Below are 22998 nucleotides of genomic sequence, written 5' to 3'. Positions count from 1 at the left end.
ACACAAGCCATCACCAAGATCCTCCGGGTGACATCTTTTTTTATTAGTCGAGGTTTGCCTAATTCTTAGAGGCTAGTTAAACATCGTCGTAAAATGTGTTAAAAACAAAAAGCAGCATTTTAAAGCTGAAGGGAATTTAAGACGTTGTATGTGACAACAATGGATGTACTTTGTATACTTTTAACAAGCTGATAAATCAATCATTCTTAGTAAAAACAAAAACTCATTCCTCAGTGCAGGGAGGACAGAGGTGTGGACTCACAGGATGCACAGAAGAGTCAACAAGTGTCTATGGCAGGGGTCACCAACCTCTGTGCTCCTGAGAGCTACTTCAATGATAATATTACCATTAATAATAATAATCATAATGAGGATTAATATATGTGAAGTGTCTGATTATTCCTCACAATGATTATTAACAATGATTTACCATGGTAGGAAACAGATATATTTAAACTTATTTATGTTCTTAATCTATTTCAACATGTGAAAGTCAGAGTTATCACATCTCTGATCATTTTTGTAAATATCTTTATTGACAGTTTTGTATGAATGAGAACATTTGTAGCATTTTGCTGCAGGTAGTTAGTTAGCATGCTAGTTAGCATGGTAGCTTCTGTGACACGTACCGAAGTGTCTCCACAATGTGCCGCTTTGCCGTCGCCCCGCAAATGAGACATACACACTTTTCTTTCACTGTTGTAAAACATAATTCTTCCTCCCAATCATTGTGAAAATAGTTTGTTTTCTTTCGCTTCTCTGCCATGTTTAGCGTAAAACTAGCGCGCCACTGTAGCTGCTCCCGCTAGCTGCTCCGCTAGCTGCTCCCGCTAGCTTGTCTGAGATTTAGCTTACAGGGTCAGAGTTCATATATACATAAAACATTTTAGTTTTTTTAATTCTATATTCAATATTGTCATTTTAAAATAAAGAATAATTCAAGTGTTATTGATTTTTTTAAAGTAAAACAATTAAATACAAATTTTAGACGGAGCTCCATGGGGACTAGTGCTATTTTTAGAACATGCCCTGCGGGCGACCAAGTGCCCGCGGCACCGCGTTGGCTACCCCTGGTCTACAGTATATAAATGTCTTTACACTTTATCGAGTTTTCCTTTCTATTAAAAGTATATTTGCTTTTTTCTTAAATAGCTAAATGGGACTATAACTGCATTTAGTTGCACAACCCCATGTTGGAACACACCTGTTCTCTCTACTATGGCTCACAAACCAACAATGCAGGATCCTACAATACCCATAATGCAACACAATAGTCTTTCCTTGGACCAGCCCTGCAAAAGTCTTTTAAACTCCATGCCCAAGTGAACCCTTAAAAATGTCTAATATCTAAGCTTAAGGCTTTGAGACGTTAAGGTCCTCCAGAAGATCAAGAAATAAAGAGTTTAACTACTTTCACAGGATGAGTAATAATTCCCATGACTAGTAAACTGGTTTAGACCTGTAAAGTTGGAGCTCACCTTCCAGCAGCCCTGAAAACTAAGAACTTCTTGTGATGCAATGACGCAAGCATCTCATGCTCATCAGTAGGCTTGTTGGATTGTAGATGTACCCAGCCCCCAAATCTAAAATGAATCAGAACGACCCCAACACGGTCATTGTTCCTGTACATTTTGTGAAAACTGATGTCAAAACATTTCAAAGATAGATGCATTGTCAGTACACAGCATGATCTATAGTTCAGCCCTCTCCATTTCATCACAAACACTGTGTGACGAAATAATTAAGTTCAGCAGCCTTGAAACTTCACATCAGCCATGTTGGATTACAAAGACAGATCGCTGAGCCGGTTAGCTGCAGCTTGGCCCTCAGACAAATCAATCTCTCATCTGATGGATGCATTTGTAACATCCTCGAGGAATACAGCGTAACCGTGGACCATTAGCGACACTGAACAATGACTGATACTGGACGAGTGAGTCACCGGGAGAGAAACTGAGTCTGACAGATGTGGTCGAACGAAGATGGGAGGAAAAGGAGCCAGCGATCGGCTCAAGGATGCTTCTCCATTTCCATGTTGGGACGGTATGTCAGCGGAACTTTTTCCTGTCTTGTGCTGCCAGCTTTCCAGTGTTTGTGGTCCGTACAGTAAGCGCTGCCTCCGAACCATCACTCATGAATGTACACAAGCCGGCCACACAGGTGAAGGTGATACTGCGAGCCAGCTGGCCCGAGCAAGGATTAGCAGGCTTAAGTGTACCGGAGGCAAGGGAACGCCAAACATAGCGCTGACAGTGAGGAGACAATGGCTCCTCTTAAACCAGAGCTGACCGGGACTGAGTGGGCTTTTACCGGATCAGACGCTAATGGTGAAGATGGGCTCTTGTATTGATTAACTATTGTTGTTATAGGCTCTTAAGAGAGCGTGCCAGTTCTACCAGAGAGCTGATATGTCATAGCAGCACACACAGATAAAGAGAAATCATTGTTTTTGTGGTTAGATTTAAGGGATACAGTACCGTTAGGAGAGCTGCAGGGAGAATGGGCGGATCTGAACATGTTGCATGATGGACTCTGGTCTATGATCCATGAAGACGGTGACCCAGAATCACCTTCAGACGGATCCTGCAAGCAGAATCAACCCATAACAGTTCAACCTCAATGTGATACGACTCGGCCTGCTAATAGTTGCAAAGCTAAGGAATGATTGTGGATTGTGGTTCGCTTAGCTAAGGATAAAGATTCATCCCCTGAACATCGGGGGCATCACTTAAAGAAAATATATTCCCAACCCTGACCCAGACGCTCGTCCCACTCCAAACATACCAGTGGTTTATCACTTTCTCTTCTTTGTAAATACTCCAGTGTGTGGATACTTGCTTCAGTGAGGTGCATTATGCAAATGGTCGTATGAATCCTTCTCTGAGCACTCCAGCTCGTCATTGTGGTTCGACATAATTGCGGGGGGCTTATGAGTCTCATTCATGCTTTTCAGGGGCCCGTTCATTCGTCATAAAGGGGAGATTAATCGTAGATCACGTGGAGCACCTGCGTCCATTCCACTGCAGCCCAGCATGCGCGAGCCCTGTTTACCCCCCTGACCCCTCACCCCTCAACCCCTGTCTGATCCTAGTGCTGATGCATCCTCTAAAAGAATCCCAGCGTGCCGGGCGTTTAGCCGAGCGCACCCCCCCTGCGACGGAGCAATGAGCTGGTGTAAAAGCCTTGCCTGCTCCTGTACCGTCGGGCCTCCCCCCTCCTGCAGCCCGTGACTGATTAACCACACACCTGCTGCACGCCGCATGCCCTCTGTTATATTGTGTCTCAATTATCAACAACAATTTGGCACTTCTTACTGGAACGACAGTTATGAATGCATGCCGGTTCAAGCTTGTAAAAGGGGTCTTTGTGCGGCGGGGTGACTGCGTGCGGCAGGTTTGGGGTTATTGTCTGATGGGAGTTGATTCTCGAAGGTCTAGCATTTGCTCACGACAAGGAGCAGTCCTGCTTTTGAAGGAAATCTGATAGATGAACAGAGGAGGGGGGTAGAGAGTGAAAAGCGGTTTCACAAGGGGCAGCGGCACTCACCGATTTGTTTTCCTGGACTTTCCCTGAGGAGTCACACCTTTCAGAGATGCTGCCAGCTGTGAGGGGCCTCAGAACACCTGACAAAACCACACAGGAGACAGCGTCAAGCCAAAAGGAGAGGAAGCAATTGTGTGTTTGCAGTCGCGCTTGTAGGGAGGCAGGCGTGTGCGCCCTGCATGTGTGTACATAAGCGTTCGCCTCCAGCGCACATCGACATGCACTCATCTTTTGTACTTGAGTGTGTGCTCATATATGAGTAATGTAGTGTATTAGTTCCAATTATGGTTTTTAGACTCTGAGCAAATAATGGCAAAAAAAAAAAAGAGCCACAAAACCCTGGAGGAGCACCTGTCTGCTGAAGCGTGCCAGGTGCAAACATTGTTCTGGAGACACAGAGAGGAAAGACAAGCATCCAGCAAACTCAGACATTGGTGGGTCAGAAGCGCTAATACCAAAAACAAAGCCTCCATGGTTTTCATACTGTCTTCTGCTGGTAAAGAGCCAAAGCTACAACAACCTTTCTTTCACCGACCTCTGGTGAAAGACAGGTTTAGATTTATTTATTTGGGTTTTGAGATATCTGCCTCTGAGATTTCCGCAGCCACGCCGATACAATGGCGTCGCTGAGGGTCATTCATAAAACACACACACACACGTTTGTAATGAGTGTCATCCAACCGAGTCTAAAGACAAAACATCTCTTCTGTTTCAGACGACGTCATCTGACAAAGACTTTCGCATCGTTAAAGATTGAGATATCAAATGTTGGCGCATCACTAAAATAAGGATTTCTGAAGCGTCTTGGTCGCCGGGGGGCTACAGGGCGTTCCACATTACTGCACTGGGTTAGACTCCATCCTTAGGAACCTCTATCTCCCTCTTTTTCCAGTCTCTGACTCCATGCTGTCAAATAACAGGCACTTCTAAACAGTGCATCTCTCGGCTTCTACTGGCCGACCATGAACACGTGCAGGCCAGCGTTGAATGGAGATGAACTCTGAACTGTGAGGTTGCACCAAAACAGAACATCTGCTCCTGGATGTGTGTTTTAAATGAAGCCAATATTGGAGATGGGTGTCTAAAAGTGTCACAATGGCTCAACTTGTCAGATGGTCGAACAGCATCTGAACCCCCCCTCCCCACACACACACACACACACACACACCTTTCTGCACACTCGTCTCAGCTTCTTATCCACTGTTATTGCATGCAGTGCTTGGTTTTAAGTGTCTCCGGCTATCTCAGTCGGACTTTCCCGGTTAATGATCCACGTTTGCGGTTTGATCTTTATTAATGCGGCACATACTGATATCCCTACAACCCTTTCCTCTGAGCGGCCACACCTTCAGGAAAAAAAAGCAGTTAAGAGCTCGCAGCAGCATGCCTGGGAGCAGATGAGAGGCGGTATCACAGCTCGTTAAAAGAAAAGCCGCTTGACGCCATAAAGGCATCGCTTACTCTCAAGGCCGGCCGCGGACAGAGAACACACACCCAGTGTTGTTCCCGCTGTCTGGTCATGTGTGTTTGTACCACACTCACACACTCACACACACACACACACACAGACACACCTGTCTGACTGCTCCCTGTTATTAAGGCGACGGTTTTTGCTTATCAAACGATCTCATTCAAACTGTCAGACGAATCGGTCGGAGCAGGAGGTTCAGGGAACTGAGATTGCTTGTCAGTCACAAAAGCACTTTATAAATTAAATCTCAAGTAATGAGGACACATGATCACAAATAAATTACAGGCACTTGTTGACCGAATAACAAAAGTTCAATAGTTTAAAAGAAAACTCAAAGTTTGTCGTTTGAGTGTAAACTTCCTCTTTTGGCTCCTGGCGTCTACGAGCTGCTTGTATCAAGTCTTTAAATGTACCAGCAAACACTTCCTGAGACAAAGGGTTGTTGGTTCTGCATGAATACGCTTCAGTGTGTAAATCTGAGCCGCCTGCTCCAAATAAACAGCGGCCAGATTTCAGCTCTAAATGAATCCATACAATCCGCAATGTTTATATTTGAGCTGTATGACATATTTATTGTATTCTAATGTATTCTTTATTGTGTGTGTTGCATTAACTCCTGTGTAAAGCCTGTCAGTCAGTCAGCAGGGCAACAATACCACAATTCAGCCGGTCAGCAGCCGAAGAGACTTGACCTGTATTAGTGAACAATGTTAGTTCACTGTGTTAATGTTTTAAATGCCGGCCTATCCTAAACATTTGAACCTTTAAATGTGGAAATGTGTTAATTTCAGTGAATATTTGTAGATTACAATACATTTCCACAGTCAAATTGTTGCGTTTAGTGATTAATAATGTTGTTTTATTACTAGATTTGATCATTTATCATGTTTCAGAGAAGAGGGGCTTTCATTTACACATTATTCACCTTCTGAAGTCAATCCCGGCTCGTACTTGCATCCTGAGGTCGGCCCAGTGACCCGGTGAGAGCTCCTCTTCCTGACCGAAGGGACTCAGCGGGGTATCGGGCTCCGGTCGATCCAGGAGGAGCAGCTGGACCCGGGACAGGGAGCCCAGATTCCCCGAGTCACAGCCCACCGTCAGCGCCGCCAGGCCTGGAGACAACTCTGCAGGGTGAGACGACAAAGTCTGAAATACTTGAAAAATATCCTGCGGCATCCTGGATTCGCTTTTGTGTAGGCAAATCATTTGGCTACACAAACTGAACACTGATCTACAAGGCAGCTGCTAAAGAATGAGCAGACAATAAAGTGATTGAATCTTAGACGTCCCTCTCCCCCGGCAACGTTCTCCAGCTCCTGGGGCGAAACAAACTGACACTGCCATCCACAGAGGCAGGGGTGAGACGAAGGAACGAGTACTTACATATCAAATATAACCATGTTTACAATGTGCAACAAGTCCTCAAAGATTACAACATACTGTGAAATGTCTGTGTAGATGCAGATAATAAATGTATAGAAATACTAAATACGACTTTACATTTACAGCCCTTGACCTTTACACATGAGCACAATACATGGAATGACTTGTTGAACTGGATTAGGAAATGACTGTAAATACCCGATACTCTCTCAACAAGCCCACACCCCCCTACCCAAGAGCAACTCACCCCCACGTCCCCCCTTGGGCTCCAAAGTTCTTATCGTCACACCCAATTAAAAGGGGATCAGTGACAGTGTGGCTCAGTGCCCATGCAAATCCCCGGCCCACGCTGGCTGGGTGTGGAGCTGCCATTCCTCTCCGAGGGGATTTCACGCAATGCGTTCTGCTGCAGGTACCCCGCGCAGGTACACGTACACACACACACACACACACACACACACACACACACACACACACACACACACACACACACACACACACACACACACACACACTTTCCCAGCAACATCCCAAAAAGCCCTGAAGTTTTCAGTTCATGATAACTGTGTTATGCAACGTGTCCACTCTGCTCACACTCACACTCACACACACACACACACACACACACACACACACACACACACACACACACACACACACACACACACACACACCTGTAGGTCCCTCAGGTGAGAGAAAGGAACTGATAAATGAAGGAGTCGTTGGGAGGAAATCCCGGGATGACTGTGTGTGTGTGTGTGTGTGTGTGTGTGTGTGTGTGTGTGTGTGTGTGTGTGTGTGTGTAACATAATGTGGCGGCACACACACTTGCATCCCATAAACAGGATGTTCACCAGGAAATTCAAGTCAGTTCTCACGTCCTCATAATCAAATGATCAAATGCAAATTTCTCACTTTCACACCGCTGAACAATTAACGACTCAGCATTTGTGTCAAACTGCCTCGTCTGTCCACGACCTTCCACCGCAGAGCGATCGGCGAGGACTCGCGTTGTGCTTTGATCTCAAATATTACTCACTGCTGCTCGTCTCAACCGTAACTGCTTGTTAACGGAGTATCATGTCAGGCAGGTGCAAGACAAAGAGCCACTGGACTGCAGAGACAAAGCTTCTCGCATACATAAACATGTGTCGCCTTTCAATCCGTTATTTATATTTGCTCTTTTTAAAGCAGGCCCGGGTCCCCACATCAGTTATATAAGGATTAAATATTCTTCTCAGTTCTGCCACTTTATGATGGAGGCCGATAACATATCTGCATGTGTCCCTGCAGGTCCTGCTCAGTGGAGCTTTAAATCAGCCGCGCTCTATACACATGTAAATCCTGCTTCATGTCAGGCTGATAACAATCAGTCTGGAGCATTAGCTCACATTTGGCTTGAGCCCCGAGTTGATTTTATCACGCTGTGGTTTCTACGGCAGCGGTCGCCCTGATCCTCGGGGCAAAGGTCGTCGGGGTCAGATGGAGGTTCGGGTCAAGCAAGCAGGTTAAACACCTTGTCAGGGATTAGCGGGCTACGAGGGAGGTGGAAGAAGTCTTCATTGGCTAACGTCTCTCTCTGCAGCTCGCTGAACCACCTCCAGCACACACACACACACACACACACACACACATTTACACGGTATCTATCACAGGCATACACACGCACACACACACACATCGCATTTGCTCCGCTTTTGTTGAGCAACATGGGCCAACACAAAGAGCTGACACAGTGAGCGCTCAGATAAGCCCATCCCCGTCTGTAACCAGGCCGGAGTCAGAGGAAGGAGAGACGTCTAATTAAGACGTTACTGCGAGACGCTCAGAGATGGAAACAACAACAAACAAATTAAGTGCAACACGATGTTGGCAGATATGATATTCAGTCACATAATTATGCAAACACGTGCTGGTGTAATATAATAAGAGAGTCCACAGTGAGCTGCGTTCACACGTCATCATGCTAACATGCTCTCAACACAGCTGGTATAAACTGGTATGTGTTTGCACCTGTGTCGGGTGAGCAGCAGCCGGATGAGTCCGACGGCTGGTCCAGAGACGAACAGGAAGTGGACCGAGGGGCGATGGCCTCCAGCTCATCAAACACGCGAGACTGACTGCAGCTGAGCTCGGAGAAGCGCGACGCTGCCGTGCCACAGCGTCCTGCAAACAGCACAGAGTGGGTGTACCGAGTTATGACGATAAACACATTGATGAGGATTAGATGCAACTTTAATGATGCACGTGGGATGTTTCATTAGGAGGTGCAGGAATAATAACAGCTGATGAGCGAGAGGGGCGATGCAGGAAGCCAGGATTATTAAATCTTTGATTTTCTTACTCAAGATAAAAAACATTTTCCTGTTTCAAGGTACAAAAAGACATTTTCCTCACAAGAGATGAGACGTAAGTAAAGAAGAGCAGAGAAGCAGACGGCTAAAGAGAAGCTCCTGGGGGATATCAGTCTTTAAATCTCCGCTGGATCTTGTTGTGAGTTTAGTTAAAGCCCGTCCCTTCCAGGTTTTACACTCTGACAAGTGGACAACACTAGCCCAGGACCTCCATGAGTGAAGCCCCCCCCCCAGGCGAGGTACGAAGGTACGTTGCAGTCAGAAAGCAGTCTCATCTCACCTTCGACAAACGCTTCCCTTAAGCTTTAATTACCGCTCACAGGAACGGTAAAAACTGTCAAGCTAATCACTAATTACTCCTCTCAAACCATCAAAACAAGAAACTTTTTAACTCTTGGTGGTTTAGAAACCAGAGGATTAGAAACTGCTCCACCGGGTGCTGGGTTTTGTCGCCGTCCTGAAAGGGGGCTTGTCCGGGCTTTTCTCACATTAGAGATGCAGAACAGCTTGGCCCGGACAAAAGGATAATATATACAGAGGCTCTAAAAGGAAAAGGCAAACTCAGCTCCTTCGTGTCTGCCCACATGGACAAGTTTAAATGTACACATGAAGCCACCCTCACACGGTCAAGTATGTGAACAACGACGCGCACACACCACTGCACTATTGTGCACTTGAGCGGCTCTGCGCTCTCCTCACAGAGACAATGGCAGGACTTGACTTGACACTTCAAAGCATATTGCTGCTGTCAACTCAGCTGTCATTCTCAGCAGACGTGCAGGGCTGCACTGAGTCAGGGTGAGTTTTTACGGGGGAGGTTAAAGGTGGCGGTGGGGGGGGGTCAGCGAGTTTGATATGACAGAGTTAGAGGCAGACAAGGCCTTCTCTGTGCCGGGCTAAAAAGGCCCAGAGTGGGGAGGCCAGGCCAGGCCAGTGCCCCGCTTCATTGTCAAGGACAGTTACACTGGATGTGTGGCTCAAAACAGGTCACTCAGGGTCACAGCATGGATTGTAGGGGGTCTCAAAGAACCATGCTGTGGGTGATGAAGGACAACATCTACAGAAATCACCTCTCATTTCATTTGTCTGTCTGAACATGGGCCGAAAAGTTACCCACAAGTTTGCCGGACCTGTGCAACGCTGGATTACAAGCGACACATCAGGTGTTTCTTTTCCTCGTCTCAGCCGGAACCAGTGAGAACAAAGTCCTCACGACAAGTAGAAATGATGGGCGCCACTACGAAACGTTGTAATAAACCTTTAAGCTTTACACACAAGCCATGTTGAGGCCACATTGAACTTGAATTGCCTCCATCTGCAGTGGAATAAATGAACCAGTGACACTCGCTCTGTGTGTGTGCCATGAAGAGAACAGCGGGATCTGATGCGGCGTGGGCCCCCCCCGCAGCACAGCACCACACAGAGAACAGTAGATGTCTCTGATAGAAAAGAGAAAATCCCTACACAATTTCCACATTGTTTGCTCTCTTTCATAAAGTCCCAGGAGGAGTCAGATGTCAGTGGCCCCGTCCTTTATCCCCATTGGGAACGGTAAATTAGTGTCCGCAGGAAAGCTGCGGAGGTATTCTATTGTGGCGGCCCGCCTCAGTGTTCTGCCGTCAGCGAGCGTTGGTCAGTGTGGATTTATGACCATCGGCTACACGTCTCCCTCTCAGAGCCCAGAGAATAGCGAAGGCACGGGGGAGCCGGGGCTGAGAGGCACGGCACACGAGGTAGGCACCGCGACTTCTATTGTTGGGGCCTCATGCCTTTGAACAGGGAATCAAACGGTACCAGCTTTTCATCAAAAGCCCTCCTTTCTATCGCTGATTTAGAGGAAAATGAAAAGCTTTCTGCGTTATTTATTACGGCGTGGGAGGAGGTGGGGAAAACAGGCTGACAGCAATGCTTTCACAACGTGTTCATGGGGGCAGGAGCATCACAACACCTCACTATGGAAGCAGGCTTTGAGTTCTCTGTGTCTGGCACAGTGTCTTTGTCTATGGGTGGATGTCCAGCCATGTTAAGGACAATCGGGCCCCGAAGAACATGAGCAGGAGCGTAGCGCCGGGCAGGGAGGAGGCTGTGAACGAGCCATATGTGGGCGGCGGAGCTCATTTCTCACCTCTGACAGGAGAGATGGGAGGCAGGACGGGCCAGCGATGAGACTCCAGCAGAGTCACTGATGCAGGAGGGGTCAGCTTTGGTCCTGACCCGGAGCGGGGAGTGGTCATCTGTGGACTCGGGCAGGAAGACCAAGTAGTGGAGGGGAACGCCAAGGTAACGAGGCCGTGATCGGAGTCCAAAGACGGGTGGAGGCCGGGATCTGCAGATGCATCCTGGTGGAGCTTCTCTGTTTTTGCGCTTTCACGCCTACTCAGAGGTTCATCAGACGGAGGACGGACACCCGACGTTGGGCGAGGTGGGAGGGGTTCACAGAGTGGAGGCGTGGCCGTAGCGTTCGTGGATGATTGGCGAGGGTTGCATCCTGCTGGAGGGGAAGAGCCCGAAGGTGACTCCATCACCGAGCAAGGCCGGAGCGGAGAGAAACAAGTGCTGCCTTCAGGGTCTGAGTCTCGGATATCTGCAGCAAAACCACAAAGAGAAGTTAGAATGACTTGCTGTCATCAGTTCAGACACGTGTCACTAATCAAAACAAACACTTATCTTTCAAAGTGAGAACCACACACACACACACACACACACACACACACACACACACACACACACACACACACACACACACACACACACACAGCATGTCACATGAAAGAGGACGCTACCAGACAGGACGCTGCTGCTGCCACTGGCGAGGTCGGTGCTGCGGCTGAACAGGCTCGATGGTGGACGACTAAAATCAGACAGAGACCCGTGTGAGATGGTGGAGGCCGGCGGCGGCGATTGTTCTGGTGACTCTGTGACGGACAGCTCAGCAGGTGTTCGCTCCCTCTCGTGAAATTCCTCTTTTCCCTCCGAGGCAGGATGAGGGCGGGAGGGAGACGCTGGCACAGAGTCGGGTTTACTTTGTTGCGTCTCGAAGTCGTCGTGAAGGTTGTTTAGGTGGGGAGGTGTTGGGTTAAAGGTGGATGATGGTGGAGCAGCAGGGAGCGGAAGAGAGGGGACGACTACAGCAGGAGAGCTTCCGGTCATCTGCACACGGTTCCTTCTTCCGTCTGGATTGAGATGGACGTGACCTTTAAAGGAAGAACACAAAACACTTCTTTAAAGATCTTCTATAGGCGTGCTTCTCTTATGCTCTGCTCATGGGATGTTCTCATCTTGTGGACAGGTGTGGTGTGGCTAAAGTCTGCTTGTGACTTCGGTCCTGGAGTAAGTGTGTGTTTCCCTGCCGGGTGGGTCGGCCTGCTGAGAGGCAGCGAGAGAGAAACCGCCGGAGCAGCTGCGTGTTTCCAAACTCAATATTCAGCCATTAGACCTGAGGGGAGTTAGTCACACAGGTGTCCTACAACAAGTGAGTGTTGGGATAACTTTCTGTATTATTTGGGACGACCTATTCCACTGGATCTGCCCCCGTCACACCTCCAGAGACTAATGTGACAGCGGCTCATCTGGTTGGAGGCTGTAATTAACCTGCAGCAAATTAATATTTTCTTATTATTGATCAAACTCTTAAGAATTAATCAATTAACTGGAAACAAAAGCATCCTTCTCTCTTCTTACGACACTCATTATCTCCTTCTACAACTCCTCTGTCTTCTTCTCAACTTCTCCTTTCATCCCTCGGAGTTTCTCTTCCACAAACATCAACTCCAACCGGCGCCGCCCATTTCCCTCTCGCCTCCCCCATTCTTCCCCCTTTCTTTTCTCTTCCTATTTTTTTGTTGATCACTGAGTGTGTGTGTGTGTGTGTGTGTGTGTGTGTGTGTGTGTGTGTGTGTGTGTGCGTGTGCGTGTGTGTGTGAGAGAGAGAGTGTGTGTGATGGGGGGGTGGAGGGTGTCAGACAATCTGCTCTTGTTTCCTGGGTAGTCTTCCGCCAAGAGGAGTCAGCAAAGGGGGATAAAGAGATTGCATTGGAGAGCACATTTCTGCACTGCCTCCTCTTACAATGCCCTGCCATTCCCATCTGTTACTTACACACACACACACACACACACACACACACACACAAGTTCATGAACTGGTGCATGTGTATGCGTGTGTGCCGATGTGCATGTGAATGACATGTGTCAGAGCGCCAAGGCGCAGGGCGCAGCACGTTCCTTCAGGGAGCAGGGTTAAGGACGATTGTGAGGGAGTCGACCACCATATGGCAGAATAATTAGTATTAGACCCCGGTGCTGAGAAACACCCCCTCCTCTGCTATACACACACACACACACACACACACACACACACACACACACCCCAGCATAGTGAAAGCAGTGCCCTGCTGTGGAGCGGAGGTGTGTGCTGGGAAAAAAATGCCTTCACATCAGAGGCCGGCTCTGAAAGGAGCTGCAGGTCTCCCTGGCCCCGTCCTTTCACTCCCACCAGAAGAGCACCAGGAGGGCGGCGCTGTGGGCACTTCCTCGCCAGAGAGGAGATTTGCACTTAACCAAACACAGCCACAGAGAGAGATTAAGAGCTAACGACGAGCTTGGTGGCCTCTACCTCCACTGCTCCAGGAGAGGAAGAAAAGGCCAGAAAAATTGTTAATGAGCAGAGCTGGGGAGTCAAAGGAGCCAGTGCCCTCCTCCTGTTGAGGCTGCGATGGTGTGAAAGCACCAGGTGTTTGTTGGTAAGCCTCACCCTCCAGCGCTCGTGTCCGCGCGGCAGTGAGCGTGTGTGTGTTCAGCATCTTCTCCTGAGACGGAGGCTGCAGTCTGGACTTGGAGCTCAGGAAACAAGGAGGTCTGAGATCCTCAGGACGAGCGTTCATGTGAGACAAGAAGCGAGGACACAACAAGGGACGATGGTTTGGACGATCGGGGGCCTGGTGGAGAAGACGAGGAGAAAAACTCTCAGTATAGTGCATATAGTCCATATCAAATGCCCTTAATCCTGCTAAAGAAAATATAAAAATATATTAAATACGTATATAAATATATTTCTAAGAAAATGTCTAAATATAAAAAAATAGAGAAAAAATTATAAAAGAAAAGAAACAATAATAAAATAAAAAACAACAATTAAGATAAGTAGTAAAATAAATCCACAATAAATAATAATACGTTAACAAATAAAAATGTAAAAAGTATTTAAAAAATAATTAAAAAAATAAAGTCAATAGATAATCAATGAATAACAAAAAACTAAATAAAAAATACAAAAGGATTCTATGTATTATTTATATAAAATACATTTTGAAATTTGAAAATAATACAATACAGAAATTACAAATAAATAAATAAATTTTTAAATAAAACATAATAATTCCTACAATTTAACGTGGAAGAATTAAAAAAGAAAATCAACAAATAAAACCTTTTACAAAAACAAACAACTATCTAATAATTTGATTATATTAACCTTATTGTATTTTTTTAGTATAGTTAATATAAGAAACAAATAAATACACTTTATTTTCTTTGACTGACGGTGTGAGAAGTGACAATGGCAACTCTTGTTAATTTAAACCTCAATCAATATACAAAATAAAAGTCACTCTGAGAATCATCTTCGTCCCCTGCTACTACAAAATAAAAGCCTGAATGAGACGGTGGGGTTTGTGGAGGAGAATTCAAAAGATGCATGGTACCACCACTGCCCCCTTGTGTTGTAAAAACAGATCGCACCTCCAGCGTCCTCTTCCACCCACAACCTTCCTCCTCCTTAAAAGAAAAGAGGGCAACGAATTATCTCAAGGGTGATAAAACTCTTCAGAGTACACTGTCGGGACCACGGTCAATATTGGAAATGCGGAGAGACGGCAGCACGCCAACACGCCTCGGTGCCAGCGACTCATTCAGTGCCTCGCGGACCTTTGGAGAGCAAACAGTTGTAATAAATGGCCCACAGACGCAGGGCTTTATTTAACTTCTTCTAAAACAAAGTTCAGCTCCACACTATAAAAACAAACAGAAAATGCACAGATACATCCGTCTGAACACAACGATGAACCAGGAGACCTTCAGGCAGAGAGAGAGAGAGAGAGAGAGAGAGAGAGAGAGAGAGAAGGGGGAGGAAAAGGGAGTAAGGTGGGGTCACTGTCTGACTCACACAGGGAGGATCAGCTTTTAAATCCCTGCACCATCTCCACTGATTCCCTTTTCTCAGATCTGGAGGCTTTAAAGATTTGCATTCTTGTGAAGTAAAGAGAAGTGAGGTAGAAACAGCCGAACAAGAGTCGGCGATGGGGGCCTTCCTCCCCTACGGCCTGCTCATTACCCGTCACTCAGGCCCGTCAAAAGGCTGCGAGGGCTTTGTGAGGCTAGACTCGGCCGCCGTCATCAAACTCGCGACCTTCTGCCGAACAGGTCCGGGCACGAATGTTTAACGTCCTTACAACATCAGACATACAGAACCGCTGTTTCTCATCACACACGGTCCCACTGACGAGGCTTCTGTGTGAGATCCGCCCCTAAAGAGCAGTTTAAAATATAGAATTGGAATATTTCTGCGTCTCTCAAGACAAAGCACGACTCAGCGTTACTGTAACGGAGGAAGGCATTTCCACAGACAGTAGGTAATGATGTCGTTTCTGTACACACCCATAACACTCGTGTGGGCTCCCTCGGGGGCCCCTGCAGGCCCCCAGGAAACAGGCTGACCTCCTGGCGTCAGGCAACCCACACGCTGTCCTCACACAGCCAGAACCGGCTAATGTCATTACGGGCCTGTTTGTGGTCAACAGCTCCCTGATTGAGACGTACAAGAAGCGCTGCCTCCATGAATGTAGGAAGTCTATTAGTTAGTCAGAGTCCCAGATGGCCTACAGAGGACAGACTTGTGTGTGCTCCTTCACCCCCCCCTCACCTCTAAACACACACACACAAGCATACATAACACACATGCGCACACACACACGCTTAATTACACTGCCTCCGAGCGACCCCTCAGACAGAAGTGTGTCTATGTCCCAGTGTCTGCAGGAACAGAGCATTCTTCACAGAGCTGCCAGGCTTAGGGCCTAACAAGGTTAAACCCCTGCAAAAGAGTGACTTTTTAAATCATGGAGATTTGTGTTTCTGCGGGGTGTAATTAGCTTTGCTGCGGGGGAGGAGGGAGGGCGGTTGAAGGGTCGGGATGCTGGCGAGGGGGCCGGCAAGAGGCGAAGCGGGGGACGACGACAGTGGGGCGCATTGTGGAGTCCGGTGGATTCAGGGGAGTAAATCTGATTATCAGCTCGTGTCAGAAGCCAGGCTCAGATACAGCTTAGCATTCAGAGCAACTTTCTACTTTCGATGGTTAGACAATGACCCCCCCCCCCTTTACAGGCCCCCGCAGCCCCAGAGGGCTCCTCCACATCCTGAAACAACACAGCACAGGAGGACAGGACTCCAACACAGCGACACGTACAGCGGTGGAAGAAGTATTCAGGCACTTTACTTAAAAAGGTCTGTGTACAGGTGTTGGGGGGGGGGGGGGTACTACTGCATGTCATATTGCATATTGTGCAAGTGATGTCACTTCAGTCCGTGTTGGTGGATTCTGGGCGTGTAGTTTAACTTCCATCAGCTGCTGCTCGACAAACACACCAGAATCAGGTCGCTTCTCCAACAGAACACAACACCCCCCCCCCCCCCCCGTGTTCAGGAGTCTTTCTCTCCTCCTGCTGATCGGCAAGGAGTAGCAACAAGTGTGCAGCGTTAAAACACGATACCATAAAACCTCAGTTGAACTCCTCGTGCATATATTAAGTGTTAAGTTGGCGCTGTGCAGTGCTGTGTTTGGGCACCTGTGCATTCTGACCTGCACCGTCCCATTGCTGCTGCGTGTCCCTGGTGACAGGGCGGGAGCTTTCTATATAATGCAGGCTGCTGGGTCAACAGCCTCTTGTCGGCTGTCTGTCTGTTTAGACGGGGGCACGCTTGCAGTAAAAGGTCGTGTCGGTGCATGACGGGGAGCATCACAATGCCCTTGTGATTTATTAGATATCGCAGCAGCGGTGCAGAGTGATGTCAGGCCCGATCGACCTGCTGGAGGCACAAGTGCTGAAGGCAGTTGAGGATGTAAATGAGGCTGTAAGGACCAGCGAGCGTCTTTGTCTGCCGACTTCACTTGTTTGTTTAACCAGAGGCCAAGACAGGAAGCCAGCCCACGCAACTCTGCTGTCCCCATGGCAACCCCACTGTTAATTGTGGCACATCCACTCCCAGACTCTTTTCAGCGAAGGGGAGAGGTGGGGACTTCTGAGTGCTGGAGGAGAGAGGAGGTGTGTGTGTGTGTGTTTAGTTGTTTGGAATTGTGTTAAATGTTTTAATCTTTACTCATTTTGAACTGTAAAGATGCCCGTGTCCCATCAGTCATTATAATATTATAGTTATTAGAAGTTTCAGTTTCAGCATTTCTTCCATTTTATTATCGTAAACTAAATATCTTTGTGTTTGTCCGATGGTTTACAGACTCAATCAATAATGAAATTAATATTAGTTACAACCACTCCCAAACAAATTGCAAAGTGGATTCAAGTTTAAACCAGTTAGTGACGTATAAACCAAAACCTAATCCACGTTCACCAGATCAGTGTGTCGACGGGACTGTTGAGCGTGAACACGTAAGTTGCTGCAGCCTCAGGGTTTTAATGCAGCTCGTTCCAGGTACACGTCCATCTGTAACACCTGGCACAGTGATGTAATGTGTTGTCTTATAATCCCCGACTCTTCTTCACTTTCTTTCATTTAGAGTTGTGCATTGGGTAACATTTTGTGCGACTCAAACGTGCTCACAGATGTCGTTTATGCAAATGATCGAGCCTCACGAACGTGCATCTGCACATGAAAAGGTGACATTCATCAGGAGGAGAAGTTAGTGCGGCCACAAGAGCTCGCTCGTATGAAAGGGAAGGAATATAAAAAGCTATTAACTTCAAACAGTATTTAGGCACTTACAGTGTAGTGGCAGAGTCCTCTATCCCACAAGGTGGCCCTGCTGACAAAAGACACATACACGGGGCTCTGCGAGAGAAGGAGAGAAAAGAGTTTCAAATAAATATAAAACTTATTCATTACTGCAAGAACTCAAAAGGTTGTTTATTAAAAACATTGGAAACAGATTTATCAGCCAGATCTCCTGCTCAGCCCGGGAACAATGACTGAAGCCTGGCGAAAGCACACAGTGAGAGGGCATTTAAACCCCACCAGTGCATTAATAACCCCTCTGTCCTGCTTATTGAGCTGCTCTTCCAGAGGTCTGAGCTCCTGCAGCAGAAGGACTGGATGATGGAGTCTGCTCTCCCACGCACGCACTCTGCAACATCTGCTCACAGAACGCCTCGTCTCTTTGCCCTTTCTTTTTTAACACGTATCTGCCTCAGGACAGTATGGTGGTTTAATGGTCAGGGTGCGTCAGTTTGACCCGTGGAGCAGGGGGGCGCTGTGTTAACTCATCAATCACTAGAGACACACCACAAGCCAATGCCCAGCAGTCAGCAGAGCGGCTCATCCATCTCTCTCCGCAGCTCCCAGAAGCACCGAGTCAGCTCCAGAGTCGGTCCACTCCAGGGAGCAAGAGAGCAGATCCTCCCAGGACTCACCCTTCATTCATGGGCTGTAACCCCAGACCAGAGTGGGCGACAGGGGGGGGCAATAGGGGCTCGCAGGGTGAGAGGACAATGGAGCTTCATGTGTGTATACATGTGCGTTTCCCTTTCCATTTGGAGTGCACTGGTGTGGAGCTCTCTGCCAGATTGTGCCAGACTCTCAAACCCATTCAGTGCCACTGTGAGAGGCCAGAGGGCAGCGTCAGGTTTGGCCATCTCATCGCCTTTGTCTCTCGGCTTCATTTAGCCCGTACCTGTTGTACTGAACAAAGCCCATCACATGTGATTACGCACATTATGCCAGAAATACCTCGCAAGCTCTCCATCCTTAATAGAAGCCTTAATTGTAGCCAATTTCCCAGCGAACCACGGGCGCTTGCTGCCCAATGACCTTGTTGGTACTAATTATATGCTGAATGTGAAATCAAGTACATTTTGAGACAGTAGAGGATGAAGTGGCTGGGGGGTTGGGTTGGCCTGCGACAACAGCGTGGGGAAATTATGTGAACTGAAACAGAAAATAGGGCAAAGCGAAGAGGGCAAAATGCAACTCAGGAAAGGAAATGAATGCACGTCTGACCCAATGCTTATTATTTATTCCTATTTAAAGTATTACATTTTCAGAGAGAGCGCTTTCTGTAAGCGTTTTGCTCGCCTGTGTTTAATTTAGTAATATTTTCTTAAGGATTTTACCGCACAGCATCCTGTAACGCGTGTTTTGAAAGGCGCTTAATGTACTCGTCTAACGCCATCTGCTGATGAAGATCATGGGACACAAAGGTTCCAACCCAGCTACTAAATGAAACTCTATCTCAACAACTATAGTCGGATTAATCACGTCATTTGGTGACAATAAAGAATAAAATGACACACTAAAAAGTATTAGCGTAACATCCATTTGTAAAGCCAGGCCATGTTTCATTAGCTCACACATAAACGCATTATCCAGTGGCCTCGTGCTGCCTTTGAAGTCATCGTTTGACCCCCCACATATAATCACATGTAGGGTTTATCTAAAGTGATTGCTGCTCCTCTTTTCCTTGTTCAATTAAGATGATGATATTAGGGAGATTCTTAACAGATGGGATTTCCACTGTACACGTGTCGACGGCTTGCACGCAAACTCCACCTCAAGGCACTTCCTGTCAGATCCAAGTGAGCACAGAGCAGCGTGGGCTGGCAGGACTGGAGCAGACAGGAAGTGATGTGGTGCCGGTCTGAGCCAGCAGGGGGAAATATGGTCAAATATGGTCCCATCAATAATGAGTAGGTGGAGCGGGCGAGATCAAATTACCAATTTAGAGCTAATCACCAAAGTGGTGACTGGTCTTTGCTTTATCCCCGCTCCCACTCTGCTTTCTGGTGACTCCTGCCGCCATCTGTCTGCCTTTCTCAGGGGAGCCCTTCCCTTTCTCCTGAGCACTACACTGGATGTTTTATTAATTCTGTTTCACCTGATTACACCCTGTCTGAGAGTCAGGGCACATTAATAGGCATTTAATTAACGTTTAATTAAAGGAACAGGCATTGAACAGAGGGCCACAAATCTGAGACGCATCCTGGTGAGGTCAGCGCCAAGGACACACATTATATAGACGTATGCGGGGAACAAGCCCCGACGTATTAACCCGCGTATATCACCGCCATGTGTGTGTGAAGGATTTCACTTTTAAAGCCCTTAAGGTTTTAAGCTGATGCAACATCATTAATCTGACGTCTCTCTCGGGAAATGTTTGTCTCTTTAGCTACTACATGCTCCACTATGTCCACACAACACAACAATGACGTTACACTGTAAAGCTGCCGTTACTACTTACAATAACGCAAGTGTCTTCCACCCTCGGTGTAAATATGTTCCACTCTGCCACTGCAGCGACGGCGGCCGCGCTTCAGATCACAGCACAGAAATCAGCTGCCGGGTTTGTCGATAAACCGACTAACGTTGAGACAAAAGAGCCGCGCACTTTTGTAAAGCCCAGACAAAAACTTTAAAAGCACACCGCAGGAAATCGACAATGCGGTGCAACACAGCCGATGAGGAGATCCAGTTCAGAAAACAATCAAGCAAACGGCCGAGCCATCAATGGCACACAAAAGGCGGGTGTGACCACCTCAGCATGGCTTTGGCCAGGTTAGAGGCAGGGACAGAAGAGGCAGAGCACCCAGATTGAGAGAGAGAAAGCCGGGGTCAGCTATAATGAGCCGTGAATGTGAGCATCCGACCAATCCCGTTTAATGGGGTTCATCCCTGGAAAGGTTTCTGTGCCGCCTCGCACCGGTGTTTGTGTGTGTTCACGTTGGGGTTCGGGTCAGGGGGCTGCAAGGACTCTGTGACCCTGAAATGAGCTCTGGGAGACAGTGGGGACCCCCGCTGGCAGGACAGAGCTTCTTTTATACTTTAATCTGCACGCAAGGGGGATCAATATGGAAACTATTGGTGCTGGGATTGTGTGCAGGAGTAAGCGGTCCAGCCATTTTAGATGTCTCACAGGGGGTTGGCGCAGCCTGACAAAAGCACAGCCCCGCTGCCACCACCGGTCACAATGACCTGTGGGACAGTGGCACACCAGCAGCTAACCTACTTAACATTCATTAGTGTCAGAGAGCTGGACAGATGCTCCGGGTCTTAGGATCTTCTCTCACATGTTCTCTACATGGGGCTCATTCAGCAGCGTTTGACGTCTTTCATTTGGGATATTGGACTTGTGGGCGGTGGCGGCAGCGGGCCGCTCAGCTGTGGATTTAGGAAGAGAGCCGGGTGGGCATGGACGGACTCACCCTGTGAGCGTGGGGTGCAGAGCGGGAGCCGTCAGGCAGCCAGGTGCTCGTGCTGACGGGATGCCTGGGCCGAGCCGGGAGCCTCCTGGGACGTTTGAAATCCGGATTCCTGGAAGGTCTGTTTTCCCGGTGAGGCTCTGGAGCTCCTCTTCTCTCCACAGCAGACATGTCCAACGAGCTCTAGTCTTTCCCGAAAGTGTCTTGGTAAAAAATGTAACATTTCACTACAGAAGTCCTAAAGTCACAAGAAAACTTCACACTTTGTACCCGACTGATTCCAGGAACCGAGCAATGCCTCTTTGTGGGAGGCTAAGACATGTCACTCTACTTAAATAGCTAATGGCTGTTAATAATTACCACCCTGCTGAACTCGTGCAACTCTCTCATGCATGTCGTTTCCTTCGCAAGTAAGAAAGCACTGAAGACAATATTCCCTTCTGAGTTTGAGGGGAGATAATAAACTTAAACCCTGTGTTCCCTCCACATGCACGGCAGAAACGAGGCCTACAATAAACCAAAGCTTCCAATTTAGAAGTGAACAGCGCTGTAGCCCCACACAGTGACACAGGCCAGAGCAGAAACCAGGGGCAGCTGGACAGAGAGAGGGCTTTTCAGGCCAACTCCAGACACAACATGGATCAGGTTCTGGGCTGCTATACAGCAGCATAAATCTCCTGCCTTTAATTACATTACAGGGCATATAGTGGCAAGCTCTGTGGAAACAATGGACCCTATCAATTCCACAAATCAGAGCTCAGTGGAGTGTGTGTGTGTGTGTGTGTGTGTGTGTGTGTGCACGTTCTTAACAGCCCTCTATCTGTATCTCCAATCAAAGCTTATTATCTAGAGTGTGACTCCAGTTTGAGATTCTTCATCTGAAGCTTTTCAGTGCAGGACAAACAGAGTAAATACGCTCCTGGTGTAATATTAACAAGGGAGTAGTCAGCGTTCTCCATGGTGACCAGACCAAACACAAGCAGACATCCTTTCACAACGTCCCGCTTCAGCTGCAATTTCTTTATTTATAGTTTTGAAGACATTTGTCCCGAATATGTTTCTCTAAAACTGAGAAAGAATTCAAAAGAAGATCCCCACAGCCTGGCATGACCATCTGATATGAACCTCTCCTTTACTTCTCCCTCCCTGAAGCACACTCTGTCCCAGGTCTTCCTCTGTCCGACCCTCCGGGGGGCTCCGCGGTGCTTTTTTTTTTGGGTAATCCAGATGCCACAATACCAGTTGCTAAGACACTGCCTAGAAAATGCATTGTGTGATTGGAAGTGGAAATCGCAATAGTTTTGTGGCCCGGATTCGAATGCTTGTGAGAAACTGAGTCCTGATTGTGAATCTTTAAGATGTTTCAATAAAGTTTGGATTGGATCAGTCCACGTAAAGTGAGAAATGCTTCATTTAGTCACTTCCTGGTGTGAGATTGTATTTCCTGTCAGCTGTGTTTTCTAGTTAAACTGACAGGCCTCCCTCCAACGAGAGATTTCTATCTCAAGCGACTTCTCAGTTAAATAAATACATCACTTAAAAACAACACATTTTTCTGGTCACTAGGCGGAGGCCTGCGTAAACAAGCGGTAAACACAATGTGCGAGCAAACAGTTGCCTCTTTACTCAGCAGCGACATTAGCATTCATCCGGAGCCGTGAGTCCACCTGATGTATGCAAGTCCAATATTCCCTCTCCTTTCAGCTGTTTTGTTTTGTTGAAGGAGATTTCTGGCTGTTTAGCCGCTAAACGCTCCACTTTGTTCACCAGCTCGTCGCTAACTTCGTATCGTCTGACATTTGGAGTTTTTACAGCTTTTATGTGCAAACAG

At 47.5% G+C, this 22998-nt stretch overlaps 1 protein-coding gene across 1 annotated transcript; it reads right to left on the bottom strand.

Moving 5' to 3' along the window:
* Positions 1-2503: 2503 nt before the first annotated feature.
* Positions 2504-21479, bottom strand: LOC115028421 (protein transport protein SEC31-like). Its single transcript, XM_029462210.1, has 9 exons — positions 21171-21479; positions 17743-17808; positions 13502-13685; positions 11535-11945; positions 10877-11335; positions 8411-8563; positions 5940-6138; positions 3547-3623; positions 2504-2583 (listed from the first exon to the last, which is right to left on the bottom strand). Exons 1-8 carry the CDS (start codon positions 21336-21338, stop codon positions 3587-3589), a joined length of 1677 nt encoding a protein of 558 aa, XP_029318070.1. The 5' UTR covers positions 21339-21479; the 3' UTR covers positions 2504-2583; positions 3547-3586.
* Positions 21480-22998: the final 1519 nt, after the last annotated feature.

This window comes from Cottoperca gobio, chromosome 23, assembly GCF_900634415.1.
Source record: "Cottoperca gobio chromosome 23, fCotGob3.1, whole genome shotgun sequence".
Classification (NCBI taxonomy): Eukaryota; Metazoa; Chordata; class Actinopteri; order Perciformes; family Bovichtidae; genus Cottoperca; species Cottoperca gobio.
Note: the sequence above shows the minus strand (reverse complement) of the source record. Positions and strands in the feature narration are given on the sequence as shown.

What these genes read in the sequence shown, in the direction of transcription:
- LOC115028421 (XM_029462210.1), bottom strand. Translation starts at nt 21,338, where the DNA reads ATGTCTGCTGTGGAGAGAAGAGGAGCTCCAGAGCCTCACCGGGAAAAC. An exon ending in GAGGACTCTGCCACTACACT is followed by an intron (nt 13,686 to 17,742) that starts GTAAGTGCCTAA and finishes CTTCTCCACCAG; the next exon opens with GCCCCCGATCGTCCAAACCA. An exon ending in TCCCATCTCTCCTGTCAGAG is followed by an intron (nt 8,564 to 10,876) that starts GTGAGAAATGAG and finishes TGCTGTTTGCAG; the next exon opens with GACGCTGTGGCACGGCAGCG.